Here is a 20,867-nt window from a genome sequence, read left to right on the forward strand (position 1 = left end):
TCAATAATTCATGTCGTAAGTCTGGCCGAAGTCCTGAAATAAAGCAGTTAGTAAATTCTCAGGAGAAAGGCCATAGACACGATTAGATAATCTCTCAAATTGAGCCTGGTACTCAGAAACGGTCCCAAATTGACGGAGTTTGTATAGCTCTTGTTGATGGTTGGTATAAGAAGATGGACCAAAACGTAACTCTAGGGCACGAGCAAATGAATGCCAATCCGTTAATTGATGATTGTGGTACATCCACTTGAACCAACTAAGGGCCTCGCCCTTCATGTAAAAAGCAGCAATGTGGAGACGGTGTTCCATAGCAATTTGGTATAAAAGGAAAAACTGCTCTGCCTGAAAGAGCCAATCCAGTGGGTCAGTCCCCTCAAAAGTTGTAAGTTGAAGTTTAGGTGGTTGTATCTGAGGCATGGGTATATTAGTTGTGACTGAATGGGTGAAAGGGGTGGAAAAAGGTAAGGATAAATTGGGAGGGGTGGAAGTTCCAAAATGTATAAAAGGAGGTGGAGGTGGGGAAGTCGTAGATGACCCAATTGATGTGGTTGAAAGGGGCATAAAAGACATGGGCATACCCAACAGCATAGGGACCGTAGGAAAGGGTGAAGGGGATGTAAAACGAAAAGAGGAAACAGGAGAGGGTAATGTAGTGGAAAGGGAAGTAGGAAAAGGAGAAGATTGGATAGGGTGTACCGAACATGGTGAATCAGGGGTTGGACTGGTAGATGAGACCGATGCCATAGCGGTGAGTTTGGCCATCATCGCATCAATGGATTGTTGGAAGGCAGCTTGACGAGCCTCTTGGTTGAGTTGTTGAGTATCAAACGCTGATTGGAGAACCACAAATTTCTCCGTGAGGAGTTGGATGGCTTCATCGGTCTCCTTGGATGGTTTGGGAGGCATGGATCGAAATGAAAGCACCACTGATAGGATGGCTTTCGGAAAACTAGGGCAAAGCTACGAAAAATTATAAAACTGAGAAAAAAACTTCATTCATGCCTTCAATCTGACAACCCATACACTTAAAAAGCAATAGAATTGGGCCAAAACATCAACAGCCCATTTAGGAAAAGCTACTAAAGCAAATAACACAAATTAAAAGAAATCTTTCATCCAATATAGATTTGATGTAATTCTTTTGGACCTAACAAATGTGGTACAAATGTACAAGACATAACAAAATAACGGACATCTATCTTTATTTGCATGTCACATGTAACTGCCTACTCTCTTTTTCTCGAAGTTGAACCTTCCTCAAACCATTGCCAAGGACTCAGTACTTCATTGAATCTTTTTCCAATTCAACTAATTGATCTTCTTCAATTTGCCAACAAAAGACGTCACTAAGTTCTGAGTCATCGAGTAGCGTTTCAGTTCTTGGTGAAATTGCATCTAATGCCACCAATACTGATTCTCCGACAAATCCTTCATAATTTTGAATGCCAACGTAACTTGTATTTTCCTTAAATTGTTCATCAATTGATGAAAACAATTCATTCTTCAATGATTTGCAATCTATGACATCTAGAGTACCACTCTCTATCATTGAAAGATCCTCGGGATTTGCAACTTTCAAGTATCGCTGTCTTCTAAGATTCTTGAATCTTGAAGACAAGCACTCGTTGTCACTTTTTGTTATCCTTAACGTTTCAAGTTGGCTTTCACATACAAAAGTTGAGGGTAATGCATTGAAACAAGTGCATGATATATGCATGTCATCAATCATATTCTCTGATTTCACTGAATAAAATTTTCTCAGTTTCTTAGACCCTATAAGGGAAAAATAACTAAGGGAGCCCAAATTGTCATCAATTATAATTTTGGTAAAGGGATTATAATCCAGCTTCAATATCTTGAGCTTGTTGAGAGAGAGAATAGATGGAGTCACACTAATCAACTGAGGACAATCACCGATATCCAATACTTCAAGATTTGAGGCTTTTGAAAGGTCTGGCAGCTCCTTCAAGTTTTTAGAACCGTAGACTCTAACGTCTCTTAAACTCTTCAAATTCTACAACAAAATAATACAGATGAAGACATCACACGTGAGCTTAAGTTGTTTATTTTGTAGTTTATGAATTAGGAGATAATTATAACATGAAGATGTGTTTACCTGCTCTCCACCATCCCAAAGTTTCTCAATGTGGCTATATGACAAGTCCAACACAACAAGGTTTTCGGCAGAAAAGCTCTGTGGCAAGGATTTCAAAGGGTAATGCGTCCAAACAAGAAATCTTAGCTCAACTGGAAAAGATTGAAGCCCGTGAGGAAGAAGATCAAAGCCATCTTGATCACATTCACTAGGTAAAAACAAAAATCGCAGTTTGCTCATCTTAGTAAACATGTCAGGGCTTAACTTCAGCTTCCTCGTTACCGACAAGTCAGCCCTTATGCTTCTTATGGACTCAGTTCCCTGCCATTAATTATAGTAAAACAAAAATTTTAAACATGATTAGAAGCCACATTTCCCACATATAGTTCAAATGTATAAGAAAAACATGTTATATTTAATATAAGCTTTTACCTTATTATTTTTTAATACTTCATAAATGTCATCAGGATCCCTTAATCGGCTACGACTTCCAGGATTTTCAATAGATTCTTGTCGAACAATCTCCCAACCCATTTCTTGTATGATATTATGCATGCATACAAAATTATCTTTAGTAATGGCTATAAGAGCTTTATCTTTCAACCTTTCTAATCCAATAGCCACCGAATTATCTCTTTCATTATCTTTCAATAAAACTTTTATGTGGTTCAGTTTCAATTTCAATCCTGTGAAGAAACAAGCAAGGTCTAAAAAAATCTTTTGTTCCCTGCGATCTAGATCATCATAACTCAATCTCATTGCATGGTAAACATCTGTATTTGGCATATTTTGAAGTTTATCTAGTTGACTTTCCCATACTTCCTTGTCTTTTCCACGTAGAAGATGACCCAAAACTTTAAGAACTAGTGGAACGCCTTGCGCATAGTTGATTAGCCTCTTGGATAGTTTATAATACTCCACATCAAAATGATTCTGGCGAAAGGCATACAAACTAAAAAGCTCAAGTGCTTCACAAAAATTTAACGCCTCAACTTTGTATATATAATTAACTTCATTAGCAATAAGAACTTGCTTGTCTCTAGTTGTTATAATGATTCCACTACCTGGTCCATACCAATCAGGATTTCCAAGTAGTTTTTCTAGAAGATTTGAATCATTCACATCATCAAGAACAATTAGAACCTTCATACGACCAATTCTTCTCTTAATATAATTTGGCAATCCTTTTGCTGTGTTAATTTTCACATCTTCTCCTAGTAGTGCAGAAAAAAGGTTCTCCTTCAAAGAAATTGTTCCTTGTCTTCTTGATTCTTCCATTATATTTTCCAAAAAATAATAACTATCATATTCAGAATATAGTCTGCTAAATATTTCTTCTGCAATGGTTGTTTTTCCAATACCGGCCATACCCCAAATTCCAATAACACGAGCATTTTCTGACTCATGATGTAACATTGATTCTAAACATTGAATTGACCTGTTGATTCCTATAAATCTTTTTGAGTTAAGTGGATTCTTATCTAACCTCATCAACATAAGATTGACAATGTTGATGATTTCTCCAAGAAACTTAACTTCAGCCCTGTACAACAAAATTAGAGATTGAAAGTGAAACACACTGTTTATTATTATTATTTTATTTAATATCTCTTATGAGCATGAAAACAAGTTTATATATTTTATTTATATTAAGAGAAGTTTGTTAGAAATATTAGTTAGATGTTATTAGTTTGTTGGAAAAGTGTTACAAAAGAAAGGTTGGTAGGAGAAGAGATTCTCAAAGATAATGCCAATGTTTGATCTAGAACTACAAGGAAGACTTCACTTGGATAAGGCGAAAACAATATTTTATCAATGTTGTGCAACAGAGAAGTGAACTGATGATGGCAGCCTACAAACACTCTGATAGGAAGAATGAGCGATAAGGTTCTAAATGATACTTAGCTGCCATGGGATAGTTAAATAGTCTTCTATTGATAAGAGAAAATGTTACCTGACATGACAGTTCAATATGCACACATAGCGAGTGTGACAGCCTAAGTCAACCGCTGAAGTCGACTCTAACACAGTTGGCGAGAGGTGGCGATACACATGATATTCTCTAACTTTGCCAAACAAGGCACTTCAAGGTTGGAACCACCCTAAGGGGTTGGTATAAGGGCTACCAGGTGAGAAACTAAAAATCAATTACTTTCAGATCTATCTCTTCTCTATCCACCTCAACAAACTAGATTTAGCTAGAGTAGACATTAATAAGGTGTTTTGGAAATTAGAATGTATGTAATTGTGTTGGTGTAGAAATTCGTCAGTCATCGTGCTAGCTAACACTAATCACTCAATTCCCAAATAAGCGATTGGATCAATATCATTCAAGTTTATCAGCAAGCATTTTCAGTGCTAAGAACTTATAATACTCAACTCTAATTTAACCATTAAATTGTAGTCAGGCTTGTGCAATTTAAATCTTAACTAGTATATATTATATATAACTTAAATTTATAATAAATTATATACACAAATGAATATTATATTTAAATATATATAAACAATGATGGATGCAAGTATACGGTAGTGGGGCAATTACAGCCACTAAAATTTTGTTTATTTTTTTTATATTAAATATTAATTATTTTATAAAATATATATTATTAATTATATTTTAATTACTTTATTATATCTAATATAATAAAATATATCGATATTTTATTTCATTATTTAATTACTTTTACTCTGTGATAAAGTTATCTAAATATTTTATGAGGAAAAAATTTATTTATTCTAAAAGTAAATCTTGATAGATTTACTTTTTTCAATAATTAATGTTTTATATCAAATTTTTAAAAATTTAATTATTAAATTAAAAATTTTTAATATATAGATCAAGTTTACAAATTTTTAAAAAAATAAAAATAAAAATCATATGATACTTCGTTAGATAGATTCAAAATAACATATAAAATATTTTTTAATGATTATTCATCAATATAAATTAATGAAACAAAGTATCAAATAATTTTTAAGTTTTTAAAAATTTTATAAATTTGATCTATACATTAAAGACTTTTAATTGAACGGTTGAATACTTAATGTGAAACATGAATTATTAAGTGGAGTAAGTATATCAAAATTTATTCTTGAAATAAGTAAATTCCTTCTTATTTATTACTATTATTATAATATACTATTTTTTTTTCCTAAAAGAGTTATTATTTCTTTACTCATTAAATGTGTCATAATTTAGTTTACTGATGTAGGTTATTTTTCAATTTTATTTTATTTTTAATTTATTTGATCATGTATATATATATATATATATATATATATATATATATATTGTATGTTGGTAGGAGACAATTCATATTAAGAGGAATGAAAGTAATTGTCAGACAGTTTTTTTTTTAACTTAAACATATTTAAATAAAGACATTTATTCTTATAAAAAAAAAATAGACATTACACTCATAAAATATTTTTGTTTTAAATGAGTGTAGAAATTTAGAAAACTACAAGAAAACAAATTAATAATTTTATTGTTTTTATTTTATTAGTTTTTATCATTTTATTCCTTTAATATTAAATAAGTCACAAAAATTATAAAATAATATTTAAACATAATATCAAACAGAAAAAGAAAAAGAAAAAATTATCACTCTATTTATAAAACAATTTTAATTTATTAATAAGGTATTTTAAATTTTTATCATAAAAATATATTTTTATCATAAAAATATATTTTTTTCAAAAAATTATTAAATTTTTTTAGTAAAAAGGACATAAAATATTTTATTGTCTTACTTAATAAATTTTCTGGATCCGTCATTATATATAAATATTTATATTTTATATACAGGAATTGATTAGTATGAGCTAGTTGCATGTTGTCAATATTAAGGTCAATCTTTTCACTAGCAACCAACTTGTGATAATATATGTTATATGATAGCAAATAAACCGCGGAAAAAATAGAGTTTTGATTGTGGTGATCTTACTTGTAATCAAATGACTTTAGTCCTGATAAATCAGCAGCTTTCTTCAATGCATGTCTCCAGCTTTGAACCATTGTCGAATTATATCTTTTTTCATGTTCAACAAGTGCATTTTCATAACTCCCCTTTTGATGCCGTACATCTGTAGGATATACATGGTAGAAAATAGGTATTACAATCTGTCCATATTTCTCCCTGCACTCAAGTATTTTCACAAGTTCTTCCAAACACCAACGTGAAGAGGAATAGTTTCCAGAGAATACGATCAACGAAATCAATGATCCTTGAATTGCTGAAACAAGAGATGGCCATATTTCATCTCCCTTCTCAAGTTTATCATCTACAAAGGCAGATATTTGCTTTTGATGAAAAGCCTCCGTCAAATGAGCAAGAAAACCGTCACGAATGTCCTCGCCCCTAAAGCTAACAAAAACATCATATTTTATTTGGGGAACGTTATCTGACATTTCCTGTGATGCTACACCCTTCAACAAGAGACATAGAAAAACAACATATTTTATTTGAGAAGCTCTGGAAGAAGAATGTTCCATTCAGTTGGTACAAACTACAAAGTCTGTATCGCTCTTTGTCTATGCAATCTTGAAAATCACAGCAAAAGGTAACTGGAAAGAAAAAAGAAATTAGCCAGAAAAAAAAAATATATATATATATATCAAAGTTAAAATACAGAACCTTGACATGTTACGCTTTTAGCCAAAAGAAGAAATAGGAGGAGGATATCAAATAAGAAAATTTATCTACTTATCATATACTTTTCAATTTCATTCTTCTTCACCTTATCTTTGACCCAAAATGAAAATATCACTGTAAAGCAATTACCGACCTCGAATGATTTTACACCAAGTGATGCTTTGCTTGCTAGGATCGGATTTAACTATTGCTCATATATGTAAAGCAATAACCAACATGGACCTGCAATATTTCAATAGAAGGAAGAAGCAATTTCGTTTTGATCTTACTTTCTATGTGATGACTCTTTCACTCACGCTCAGCTTTGTATTATTGATAGATTTCTATTAAAAAAAAGATTAATGTCACATCTAAATAGATATAAAACAACTAATTTAAGCAGAAGCAATGCATTCAAGTGCATGAAACGCGTTGTACTGGTTGGATAAGCATTTTCCTAGTGTGAAAGTTGGACTTGTTTAGCCACACACAAGTGGACTTTAATTTCAAAACTACAATTAATTAGTGTTTTGGCCGGCACCCTTCATCATATCAAGAAATAGACTCGGTCTTTTTTTTTCTTAATGGAATCATATTCTAAGGTTTCCTCTTAAACTAATTTGATTTAGTCGAAAGATAAGTAAAATTTGATTAAAAATTATTTTTGTTAGAATCTGTAACGACCCGCCTGGTCATCACCCGGCTTACAAAACCACAACACCACACAGAAAAGAGCAGACATATATATAAGCAGCTAAAATATATACACAAGGTCTAATCTGAGGCTTTAAAATCAGAGTATACAAAATACAGCCCAATAGCTACACTAAGTAGATAAAAACAACAAAAGAATAAACTCCATCTGCCAGCTGCAGACCCGCCTCAAGACACCAACCTAATCCTGCTCTGCTCCCATACACAGTATGATCATTGCAGTCCAAACCACATGAAAACAACAAAGGGTAAGCTAGTGAAAAGAATCAACTTATACACATATAATTACAAGAATTATAATCAGCTATAGCTATCAGCATATCATCTAATTTAGCAACATCAGCATATAATATATCACAACATATATCTCACATCATGCAGCAATAACAGTAGTAAACAAATAATGCGTCGTCACGCATATCAGCTCGGAGATCTCCTACAACAGCTCAATCTTACGGCCTACAACAGCTCAGTCTTACGGCTTACAACAGCTCAGTCTTACAGCCTACAACAGTTCAGCCTTACGGCCTACAACAGTTTATGTCAGCATGCAGCACAGCATAACTAGAGAGCACTAGGGCTCAAACGCGCCTAGCGCAATTTCAATTGCGCCCGACGTGCTAGGAGACAGAGACTCCAAAGAGTCTCACACGCCCGGCGTGCCAAACCCGCGCTCGGCGCAAGGTAAGCAGAGACCTCCCCAAGGTCTCATGCCTAGCGCAATACCAATTGCGCCCGGCGAGACGTAGTCACGCCCGACGCCACACCAGAATCCCAAAAAGCTTTGTTACTCACTAATATTGCGCCCAGAGCGGTCCAACCACGCCCGACGTGGGCCATCCAGAGGCTCCCATTATCAAGCTCGCCCGGCGCACACAACCTTACGCCCGGTAGGCTTGCCCAATGGAGCCCTCTGGTGGTCACGCGCCCGGTGCCAAGAATTGCGCCCGGCGTGATACCAAGCAGCAACTCACCAAGTTCAAAAATTTCTTCAAAAACCTGCAAAGATCAACAGCCCAAACACATGCAATCGGCCCAAAACTCCACATTTTCATCTAACAACAAGAAAATACCTCATTTTCAGCATGCACCCACAAATCATCAAAATCCCCAGATTTCACCCAAAACCCCGAAAACGAATTTTCCTCAAAACAGCTTAAAATCTTCAAAAAGCAGCAAATTCGCGAGTTTCTAACTCACTAAATCAAACAACCAGCAAGAATCCTAGCTTCCCTTACCTCGATATGAAGATTCCGACCTCCGGGAAGAGAAGAAAATGGAAGAAGAAGAAAATCCGCAAAAACATACTTACTTGGGAATAGAAAAGGGTACCGCTCCCTGCACTGCTGCTCCACTTTCCTAGTAGCCTCACCAGTAGCTGCATCCCACAACACCTTCACCATAGCAATGGACTTGCCCCTCAGCTCCTTCAGCTTATGATCAACCACAGCTACCGGCGACATCTCAAACGTCAAATTCTCCTTCACCCGCACATCATCCAACTCAACCACATGACCAGGGTCATGGACATACATCCTTAGCTACGATACATGAAATACATCGTGTAGGTTTGAGAGAGACGGTGGCAAGGCCAACCGATAGGCAATCAGACCCACACGTTGTATGATCTGATAGGGACCAACAAACCTAGGTGTCAGCTTCCTTGCCTTCAGCGCTCTGCCCACACCAGAGGTCAGGGTCACCTTCAAAAACACATGCTACCCTTCGACAAATTCCAAAGGCTTCCGCCTTTTGTTAGCATAGGATTTATGCCTACTCTGAGCAGTCTTTATCCTCTCCTGAATCAGCTTCACCTTCTCAGTAGTCTGTAGGATCAGCTCCGGTCCCATAACCACTGACTCACCATCTTGATACCAGCATAGAGGAGTCCTACATCTTCTGCCATACAAGGCTTCAAACAGCGCCATCCCAATACTAGCATGGAAGCTATTATTGTAAGTAAACTCAACTAGCGGTAGGACTTCCTCCCAGTTTCCTAAGTGGTCTAACACATAAGCCTTCAGCAAATCCTCCAAGGACTGGATTGTCCTCTCTGACTGACCATCTGTCTGCGGATGATAAGCAGAACTCAACTTCAGCTTCGTGCCTAAGGCTTGATGTAGACTCTGCCAAAATCTGGAAGTGAACCTCAGATTTCTGTCTGAAATAACACTGGAAGGCACCCCGTGCAACCGTACTATTTCCCTCGCATACAACTGTGTCAGCTTCTCCAAGGACCACTTGATGTTGACAGGCAAGAAATGTGCAGACTTGGTCAACCGATCAACAATCACCTAGATAGCATCACTATTCCTAGCCGACCTAGGAAACCCCACAATGAAGTCCATAGTGATACTATCCCACTTCCATTCTAGAATCTCCATCTGCTACATCAAGCCACTCAGCTTTTGATGTTCCACCTTCGCCTTCTAACAGGTCAGACAGGCTACCACATATTCAGCTATCTCCCTCTTCATACCAGACCACCAGAAAGTCTTCTTGAGGTCTTGGTACATCTTAGTCATACCAGGATGTATGCTAAGTCTACTCTTGTGGCCTTCCTCCAACACAGCTCTCTTCAGCTCAGCATCATGAGGTAGGCAAATTCTGCCCTTAAACCTCAAGATCCCATCTCCGCCCAGCTCAAAACCAACAGCCTTTTCAGTACCCAGCAAACCAAGAAGCTTCACCAGCTCAACATCTTGCAACTGTTTCAGTCCAACCGGCCTCAAGAACTCACTAGTTATAGTAATCATCCCACAACTAATGTGATCCTAAGCTAGCTCCACACAGAGATTCAGATCTCTGAACTCCTCTACCAGCTCCAGCTCTCTCACCATCATACCAGACATGTGGATGGATTTCATACTCAGCGCATCTGCCACAACATTGGCCTTCCTAGGATGATACATCAACTGGAAGTCATAATCCTTCAAAAACTCCATCCACTGCCTCTGCCTCATGTTCAGCTCTTTCTGATCAAATAAGTACTTTAGACTCTTGTGATCACTGAAGACGTTGAACCGAGCACCATATAAATAATGCCTCCATATCTTCAAGGCAAACACAACTGCTGCTAACTCCAAGTCATGAGTAGGATAATTCCTCTGATGGTTCTTCAGTTGTCTTGAAGCATATGCCACTACTTTCCTGTTTTGCATCAGCACACACCTCAAACCCTGGTGAGAAGCATCACAATACACATCAAAGGGCTCACCAGAATCGGGCAACACCAGCACAGGAGAAGTAGTCAACCTCCTCTTCAGCTCATCAAAACTCTGCTCACAAACATTTGTCCAAATGAACGACTGCTCCTTTCTAGTCAACTGGGTTAGAGGCGCTACTATCTTGGAGAATCCCTCAATGAATCTCCTATAGTAACCCGCTAGACCCACAAAACTCTGAATATCAGTGACAGTTCTTGGACGCTCCCACTGCAATAACGACTCCACCTTAGCCGGATCAACAGCAATCCCCTCAGCTGAAATAACATGTCCCAAGAACTTCACCTCTTCCAACCAGAACTCACATTTTGAAAGCTTGGCGTACAACTACTTCGCCTTCAAAATCTCCAGCACCAACCTCAAGTGCTCTCCGTGCTCCTCCGAGGTCCTTGAATAAATCAGGATGTCGTCAATGAATACCACCACAAATTTATCCAAGAAGGGCCGAAAGATCCTGTTCATGTAATCCATGAACACTTCCAGGGCGTTGGTCACACCAAACGGCATCACAACATACTCATAGTGACCATACCTAGTCCTGAAAGCGATCTTAGGTATGTCACCCTCCTTCACCCTGATCTAGTGATATCCTGACCTCAAGTCAATCTTCGAGAAAAATGATGCTCCTTTCAGTTGATCCATCAGGTCATCTATCCGGCGAAGTGGATATTTGTTCTTAATGGTCAACTTGTTCAACTGTCGGTAATCAACACACAGTCGACTACCTCCATCCTTCTTCTTCACCAACAACACGGGAGCACCCCACGGCGATACACTCGGCTGCACCAACTACTTTTCCAATAAGTCATCCAACTGACCTTTCAGCTCCACCAGCTCAACTGAGGCCATCCTATAGGGAGCCACCGACACTAATCCCGTACCTGGAACCAAGTCAATGCTGAACTCCATCTCCCTAGTAGGAGGCAACCCAGGCACCTCATTCGGGAACACCTCAACAAAATCCCTCACCACATCTATATCAGCAATGAGCCTCTCGGTCTCCACACTCATGGCAACAAGCAGAAGACAACACTTTGCTCCATCTCTCAACAATGATTCAGCTTGGCCAGCTAAAATCAACATCTCCTCCTCCACCTGAGGAAAGATCAACCGTCTATTAGCACAATCTATAAGGATGCGATTGGCAAATAACCGATCCATCCCTAAGATTATGTCAATATTCACCAAAGGCAAACAAATCAAGTTCACCTTATAACTCTTCTCATTCACCACAATAGGACAGCCAGCACACAGCTCAAAATCAACCACCGAAGCAGAAGTGGGCGTCAACACTAGCAGTCTCAACCCCAAGTCACATACCGCCACACCAAGCATAGCAGCACATGCATAAGAGATAAAGGAGTGGGAAGCTCCAGAATCAAACAAAAACATCACATCCTTACTAGCAGCTTTACCCTTCCCCTTCACAAGGTCTGAGGAAGTAGAAGCTTCAGCCCCAGTCAAAGCGAATACTCTCCTAGCAATAGTAGGTCTATCACCCCTCTAAGCATCGCCACTTTGAGCACCCCTATCCGGTTTATTTCTGGCGGGACAATTGGTCAACTCGTGACCCATCTGATGGAACCTGAAACACCGGCTCTCCGTGTGTGGACAATCCTTGACAAAATGGGGTCCAGCCAAGGTCGGAAACTCAGTGATGGCCATAGGCACCACCACCCTCTTCAGCTCTTGTCTTAACCCCTCAGCAAATTTCTTGCATTTTTAGGCCTCAGATATAGCTTGCGAGTAGAAATGAGCCAGGTGCTCGAATCTCATCGCATACTCGGATACAGACATCCCTTCCTGGTGCAACCGCATGAATTCAGCCTCCTTGTCGTGCCTCACGCTCTCCAGAAATTACTTCTCCAGAAACACCCTCTTGAAGCACTCCTAGTCCATAACAACACCTCTAGTAGTCAGCATATAGTGAGTACCTCTCCACCAATGCTCAGCCTCCCCAACCAGCATTAGACAACATATGCCAGCCTCCTCTCCTTAGAACATCCCAACATAGTGAAAATCTTCTCCAGTTCAGAGATCCAATGGTCAGCTACCTCTAGGTCTACATCTCCCTTGAACTGTGGAGGATGGCATTTCCAGAACTCAGCTAGATCCCGGCTCTCTTGTGACCCCACGGGCCTTGCTGCACTAGCTGCAGCTCTATTAGCGTTCATCCTAGCAAAGTAAGCATTTTGCTGCTGCATAGCCATAACCATCATCTCCATGGCACGGGCTATCTGCTCATTGGTTCTAGTCATTGTCTACAAAAGTAACACCACCTTCAGTATACAATAACTAAACCAAACAACAAACATCAACACAACAATCAACCAAGAAATTAGCACAGCAAAGCAACACAACACAGAGCTCAGCACAACAAAAGCCTAAAGGAACCACCCCCCACAGGTGTCCACTAGACTCAAACTGCTCTGATACCACTAAAGTGTAACGACCTGCCTGGCCATCACCCGGCTTACAACACCACACAGAAAAGAGTAGGCATATATATAAGCAGCTAAAATATATACACAAGGTCTAATCTGTGGCTTAAAAATCAGAGTATACAAAATACAGCCTAATAGTTACACTAAGTAGATAAAAACAACAAAAGAATAAACTTCATCTGTCAGCTGCAGACTCGCCTCAAGACACCAACCTAACCCTGCTCTACTCCCATATACAATATGATCATTGCAGTCCAAACCACATGGAAACAATAAAGGGTAAGCTAGTGAAAAGAATCAACTTATACACATATAATTACAAGAATTATAATCAGCTACAACTATCAGCATATCATCTAATTCAGCAACATCAGCATATAATATATCACAGTATACATCTCACATCATGCAGCAATAACAGCAGTAAATAAACAATGCGTCATCACGCATATCAGCTCGGAGATCTCCTACAACAGCTCAGCCTTACGGCCTACAACAGCTCAACCTTACGGCCTACAATAGTTCAGCCTTACGGCCTACAACAGCTCAGTCTTACGGCCTACAATAGTTCAGCCTTACGGCCTACAGAAGTTTATATCAGCATGCAGCACAACACAACAATAATAGCAATAGTAGCATACAGCACAACTCAATAATATGCAGCACAACTTAAACCACAGCACAGCAATATGATAAATCAGCTCAACATTCATCAATAACAGCTCAGCTCAGCAAACATCAACAATTATCAGCTATCATCAGCATATAACAGCATATAAGTAACTATCACACCCGCGCCCGACGCACTCATGGTCACGCTCGGCGTGGCCCAACCAGAGAGCACCAGGGCTCAAATGCGCCTAGCGCAATTTCAATTGCAACCGGCGTGCTAGGAGGCAGAGACTCCAAAAAGTCTCACACGCCCGGTGTGCCAAACCCGCGCTCGGTGCAGGGTAAGCAGAGACCTCCCCAAGGTCTCACGCTCGGCACAATATCAATTATGCCCGGCGCCACCTCTGGCAGAGACTCCCAAGGTGTCTCCACGCCCGGTGAGACGTAGTCACACCCGGCGCCACACCAGAATCCTAAAAAGCTTTGTTACTCACTGATATCGCGCCCAACGCAGTCCAACCACGCCCGGCGTGGGCCATCCAGATGCTCCCATTCTCAAGCTCGCCCAGCGCACACAACCTTGCGCCTGGCGGGTTGCCCAATGGAGCCCTCTAGTGGTCACACGCCCGGTGCCAAGAACTGCGCCCAGCGTGATACCAAGCAACAACTCACCAAGTTCAAAAATTTCTTCAAAAACCTGCAAAGATCAACAGCCCAAACACATGCAATCGGCCCAAAACTCCACATTTTCATCTAACAATAAGAAAAACACCTCATTTTCAGCATGCACCCACAAATCATCAAAATCCCCAAATTTTACCCAAAACCCTGAAAACGAATATTCCTCAAAACAGGTCAAAATCTTCGAAAAGCAACAAATCCGTGAGTTTCTAACTCACTAAATCAAACAACCAGCAAGAATCCTAGCTTCCCTTACCTCGGTATGAAGATTCCGAGCTCCGAGAAGAGAAGAAAATGGAAGAAGAAGAAAATCCGCACACGGCTAGCTCTGAACAGATTCAAGTTTGAGAGAATGAAACTCCTAGTTCTCTCACAGCTTCAGCTAGAGAGAATGAAATTTGCAACCAGGTTAAGGGCTTGAGAGGAAAAGAAAATCAATAGCAAGGGTTTGAGAGTGAACCAGCAAAGTGAGAGTATAGAGAAAATGAAGGAAGAAGTGAGTAGGGTTTAGCGGGAAAAGAAAAGGAGTGGGGTCTCACAGAATCGAATTCGAATATTGTTCGAACTATTCAATATTAAATTCAACATTAATTAATTGTGTCCAACTTCTTGATTAGTGTAAATTTAACCTACTCTAATAATAAAATATATGTAATTTAAAAAATTATTAATTAGTGTTTATCAAATCGATGCTAATAATTTTCTTTTTTTTTTAATAATTTTAATAGTATACAAGTTAAAAATAGAAAAATAAAATATTAAAATTTAACTGAAATTCATTTTAGTGACCGTTTAATATTCATAGTGACACGAGTTATATGGTATGTGTTTGAAAAATCACCTTGAACAAACCTTTTTTACTTTTCAACGTAAAAAAGTTAAAACATGGGATGTGTTACTTTTCGATTATAGAACATAATTGTAAAATAATCACATTTATAATATTTTTTTTCATTTTTCAATGTAAAAAAGTCAAAAATAAGTGATGTGTTGATTTTCGATTATGAAACATATACCTATAAAACAATTATATCCAAGTATATTTTACTTTTCAATATAAAAAAAGTTAAAATAAGTGATGTGTTACTTTTTATTACGAAATGTAACTTTAAAACAATCACATTCGTAAATATTTTTTCACTTTTTAATATAAAAAATTTAAAACAAGTGGTGTGTTACTTTAGGTTAAACTTTGAAACAATCACACCCACAAAAATTTTAACATGAAGTAGCAAAAAATATGGTACATGGATGAAACATTATTTTTGACCATTAGATTTAATATTATAATAATCAACTGTTTAGATTTGTAACCGATAACTTGGAAATATTTATTTTTGTATTTTGCAGATTAGTCCCTGTGTAAAAATATATATAGAAGGCTTCGTTGTCACTGTGTGAAGAAGGTCGTACCTCCGCTACCACCACGCGAAGGAGGCCGTTCCTCCACTGTCACCGCGTGAACAAAGTCGCGCTTCCGCTGCCACCGCCTGAAAGAGTCCGCACCTCCACTGCCACCATCGTGGAAGGAGACGGCACCTCCGCTGCCACTGCTTGAAAGAGCCCGCGACTCCGCTACCACAGCACGAACGAGGTCACGCTTTCGCTGCCACCGCCCAATGGAGCCTGCGTCTCCGCTACCACCGCGCGAATGAGCCTGCGGCTCTGCTGCCACCGCACGAATGAGGCCGCGCTTTCACTACCACCTCTCGAAGGAGCCCGTGCCTCCGCTGCCACCGCGCGAAGGAGATCACACCTCTGTTTCCACCAAAGTGGTGGTAGTGCAACGTGAATTAAATAATATTCGCTCGAAGAAAGATGCTTTAAAGACTCAAAGCCAAGAAGTCATGCAACGTCAAAAAGGTCTTAAGGAGGAAGGTAAGGTGATATCTTCTAAGCTTGCGAAGACCTTGGAGAAGAAGAAGCATCTGGAGGCTCAGTGTACTTCTCGAAGGCAGAATTTGGACGAGGCCTATCAAGCTTATAGAAATTTTAAGTCCAAGTTCTGTAATAATTAAATTTCTAAACATTTTTTAATTTCTCTTTGATTTGTATTGGACGAACATCTCATTATTCTGTTCTTTTATGAAAGTACTTTAAGTATTTCCCATTCATCACTTTGCTCACATTCGAATTTATTTCTTTAATAACGTATGCATTTTTCGAATATATTTGCTCGACTATAAAGGGGCCTTCCCAATTATAAGACCACTTCCCTAGGCATCGAGATTTCTGATCCATGGGAAGGATCACTTTTAACACTAAGTCCCCAACTCGAAATCGTTGTGCTTTGACTTTCTTATTGTATGTTTTCTCGACTCTTTCCTTTTGTTGAACAAGGTTTTGCAATGCAATCAATCTTTCTTCCTCTAAAGAAACCAATTCATCATACATTAAATTCCAATAATCCTCAATAGGTAAGTCATTCTGTTTTTGTATATGAATTGATTGTAAATTAATATCTATAGGAAGAATAGCCTCGTGCCCATACACCAATTTGTATGGAGTGTTCTTCGTGGCATCTCTAGGAGAATTTCTATAAGCCCATAACACTTGAACAAGATTTTCATGCCAATTTCGAGGCTTGCTCGAGATATGTTTCTTGATCAAATTAATCAGTATTTTATTAGCCGCTTCTACTTGACCATTTGCTTGTGCATAATATGGTGTTGAAGTCATTAACTTAATTCCTCTCGATTGAGCATATTGAGCAATTTTTCGACCTGTAGACACTGTGCCTTGATCTGTGGTAATTGTTTGATGAATCCCAAACCTTGTTATAATATGATCTTCGACAAAATCAATTATGTCTTTTTGCTCAACTTTTTTTAAAGGAATAGCTTCAACCCATTTTGTGAAATAATCTACGGCAACTAGTATATATTTATGATTTTTCGAGGAGGGTGGATGAATTTGTCCTATTATGTCAATTGCCCAACCTCGAAATGGCCAAGGCTTAATGATCGAATGCAATTCACTTGCTAGTACCCTTTGTATCGGCCCATGTCTTTGGCATTCTTCACAACTTTTTGCGAATTCGATACAATCTTTAATCATGATTGGCCAATAGAAACTTTTTCTCGACAAAGTCCATTTCATCTTTTCACCTGCTTGATGTGCTCCACAGATGCCTTCATGTATTTCTACCATAGCTATATAACTTTCATGACTCCCGAGACATTTGAACAAAACTCCATCGAAACCTCTTTTGTATAATTCGTTATTTAGCAAGACATAATTGAGGGCTTGGAGTTTAATTTTTCTTTATGCTTTCAAATTAGGATTTTGCAAGTATTCGACCAATTTGCTTCTCCAATCTTGTTGACTCGATGAGTTGACACTCAGACTCTCTAGATGACATATCAATTCATTTTCTGTATGAATCAGAGACTCGAGACACTTTTTACTCACTTTATACCCTGATGCCACCTGAGCCAATTCATTTGCGATAGTATTCGCATGTCGAGAAACATGTTGTAATTCGACTGTATCGAATGCATTTAGTAATTGTACAGTGCGAGTTTTGCATTTGACTAGTTTTTCATTCAAACACTTGTATTCCTGAGTTAGTTGTTTAAAAACGAGTTGCGAATCTCCTCGGATTACCATATTCTTAACTCCTAACTCTTTAAGGATCTCGAGTCCAGTAATGAGCGCTAGATATTCAGTTTCATTATTCGAGTATCCTCTATTTGTTTTGAATGAGAACTTAGTTGGAATTCCTTCGGGGGAAATGATTAACAAACCTATCCCACTGCCTAATTCATGTTTCGAGCCATCGAAAAATAATTCCCAAGGCTTAGTGGTTAACTCACTTCTTCAGTTGCTTTCGAGTGGTCCGCAAGAAAATCTACAATTACTTTTCCTTTAGTTTCTTTTAATGGCTCGAAACTTAATGAATATTCAGTTAACGCAAGTGCCCATTTGCCAATTCGAGAATGTAAGATAGGTTTACACAACATATACTTGATAACATTACTTTGACAAAATAATACAACATCACAAGGCCTAAGATAATACTTCAACTTTGTACAAGCAACATAAAGACTTAAACATAATTTCTCTAAAGGAGTATATCCACTACAAGAAAAATGATTATTATCTATGGAATATTATCTACGAAATTTTTTCCGTAGATAATGTTTAGTTATCTACGGAATATTATCTACGAAATTTTTTCCGTAGATAATTTTTAGTTATCTACGGAATATTACCTACGGAATTATTTCCGTAGATAATATTTAGTTATCTACGGAAATTTCCATAGATAACTTATCTACGGATGTTTCCGTAGATAATTTATCTACGAAAATTTCCTTAGATAACTTCACTCATAGATAAATTTCGTAGGTAAAACATTTTATTTGAAATATCAATTAACATATTTTATTATCGTTTCATTTTAATTTATTGTAAAATAATTAAAATATTTAATTTAGCATCATTAAAAAAATAATTACTATAAGATTTAATTTTTTTAAAATTTAATTATTTATTATAATACTTTTAGTCACCGTTTCGACCAAAAAATATATTTTTGATTAATATATATTTTAAAATTTAGTTAATTAATTATAATATTTTAAAATAAATATTTTTAAAATTGTTATTAGATAAGTTATCTACGAAAATTTTCGTAGATAAGTTATCTACGGAAATTTTTCCTAGATAACTTATCTACGGAAATTTCCGTAGATAACATACCCGTAGATAAATTCCGTAGGTAATACATTTTATTTGAAACACAATTAACATATTTTATTATCTTTTCATTTTAATTTATTGTAAAATAATTAGAATATTTAATTTAGCATCATTAAAAAAATAATTATTATAATATTTAATTTTTTAATTTAATTATTTATTATAATACTTTTAGTCACTGTATTGATCAAAAAATATATTTTAGATTAAAATATATTTTAAATTAGTTTTGATTAAAATATATTTTAAAATTTTAGTTAATTCATTATAATATTTGAAAATAAATATTATTAAAAATTTTCATTAGATAAGTTATCTACGAAAATTTCTGTAGATAAGTTATCTATGAAAATTTTCATAGATAATTTATCTATGGATTTTTCTGTAGATAAGTTATCTACGGAAATATCTGTAGGTAACTTATCTACGGATTATTCCGTAGATAAGTTATCTACGGAAATTTTCGTAGATAACTTCACCGGTAAATTAATTTCTTAGGTTTCATATTTGAAACATCAATTAACATATTTTATTATCTTTTCATTTTAATTTATTGTAAAATAATTAGAATATTTAATTTAGCATCATTAAAAAATAATCATTATAAGATCTAATTTTTTTAGTTTAATTATTTATCATAATACTTTTAGTTATCGTATTGACCAAAAAATATATTTTTGATTAAAATATATTTTAAAATTATTTATGATTAAAATATATTTAAAATTTTATTTAATTCATTATAATATTTTAAAACAAATATTATTAAAAATTTTCATCTTAAATTTTTTATTTTTATAAATTAATTGATGATAAAAAAAATAACATACTAATATATGGTTTTAAATTTGATATGAAAATATTAGGATATAATTAGATAAGATTTTAAATTAGTATTTTATTAATGATTGATAATTAGAAAATAAAACAAGAATAAATACATTTTTTGAATTTTATATCTTAGATTGAAGATGAATAAATATATTAATTTAATTAATAATTTATTTAAAATGTTAAAATTTAATTTATAAAAATAATATTTTAAAAGAGAAGGGTTATAATAATATCAATGTAACTTTTATTAAATGTGAATTTTATAAATTTAACCGTTAGATTAAAAGTTTTCTACTCTTAGCTCATATATACAAAATTTTATAGTAATTTAAGATGATTTGATACTTCATTCTTGTAAAATAAAATTGACGTAATATATACATTTCAAAATATACTAAAATATGAACATTTTGATTACCTTCAAGTTGTGTTCAATTTTAACAAAATTTGATATAAACGTATAAAGTGATATGAACTTTAAATCTAACGGTTGAATTTACAAAATTCACATTTAATATAACATTATTAAGCGGTGTAATACTTAGTAAAAGTTACACTAGTGTTACTTCAGCCCTTATCATTTTAAAATATATAAATTAATTATTTAATTTTTTAAATTTATAATAATTAATTTAAATTGTATCATAATATTAATTTTAAATAGAAATAAGTAGATTGTTAATTATACATGTAAGTATATTTATAAATAAATATTAATTAAATATAATATAATTATTATTATTATTGGTAATATAATTATTATATATATTTTTATATTTTTATAGCGGTTTGAACATACCAAAATGAGAGGGATCCAAAAATAGTATAAGTATGAGATTGTACTTAAATGAATCAATTTGTACTACTTATACTGATAACATACATTAGCTCTTCTGTAGCCTATCTCATAAGAACTCCACAG

The 20,867-nt window shown here is 36.0% G+C and overlaps 2 protein-coding genes across 2 annotated transcripts; both read right to left on the bottom strand.

Moving 5' to 3' along the window:
* On the bottom strand, window positions 1–417 carry LOC145956023 (uncharacterized). Its single transcript, XM_083071578.1, has one exon. The coding sequence runs from the start codon at window positions 415–417 to the stop codon at window positions 1–3; it is 417 nt and encodes a 138-aa protein (XP_082927704.1).
* Window positions 418–970: 553 nt separating this feature from the next.
* LOC109791597 (disease resistance protein RPV1) lies at window positions 971–7,065 on the bottom strand. The gene is made up of 5 exons (XM_029269920.2): window positions 6,887–7,065; window positions 6,046–6,665; window positions 2,528–3,638; window positions 2,117–2,416; window positions 971–2,014 (listed from the first exon to the last, which is right to left on the bottom strand). Exons 2-5 carry the CDS (start codon window positions 6,591–6,593, stop codon window positions 1,277–1,279), a joined length of 2,697 nt encoding a protein of 898 aa, XP_029125753.1. The 5' UTR covers window positions 6,594–6,665; window positions 6,887–7,065; the 3' UTR covers window positions 971–1,276.
* Window positions 7,066–20,867: the final 13,802 nt, after the last annotated feature.

The sequence above is a fragment of the Cajanus cajan genome, chromosome 3 (genome assembly GCF_000230855.2).
Source record: "Cajanus cajan strain Asha chromosome 3, NIPB_CcT2T_4, whole genome shotgun sequence".
Lineage (NCBI taxonomy): Eukaryota > Viridiplantae > Streptophyta > Magnoliopsida > Fabales > Fabaceae > Cajanus > Cajanus cajan.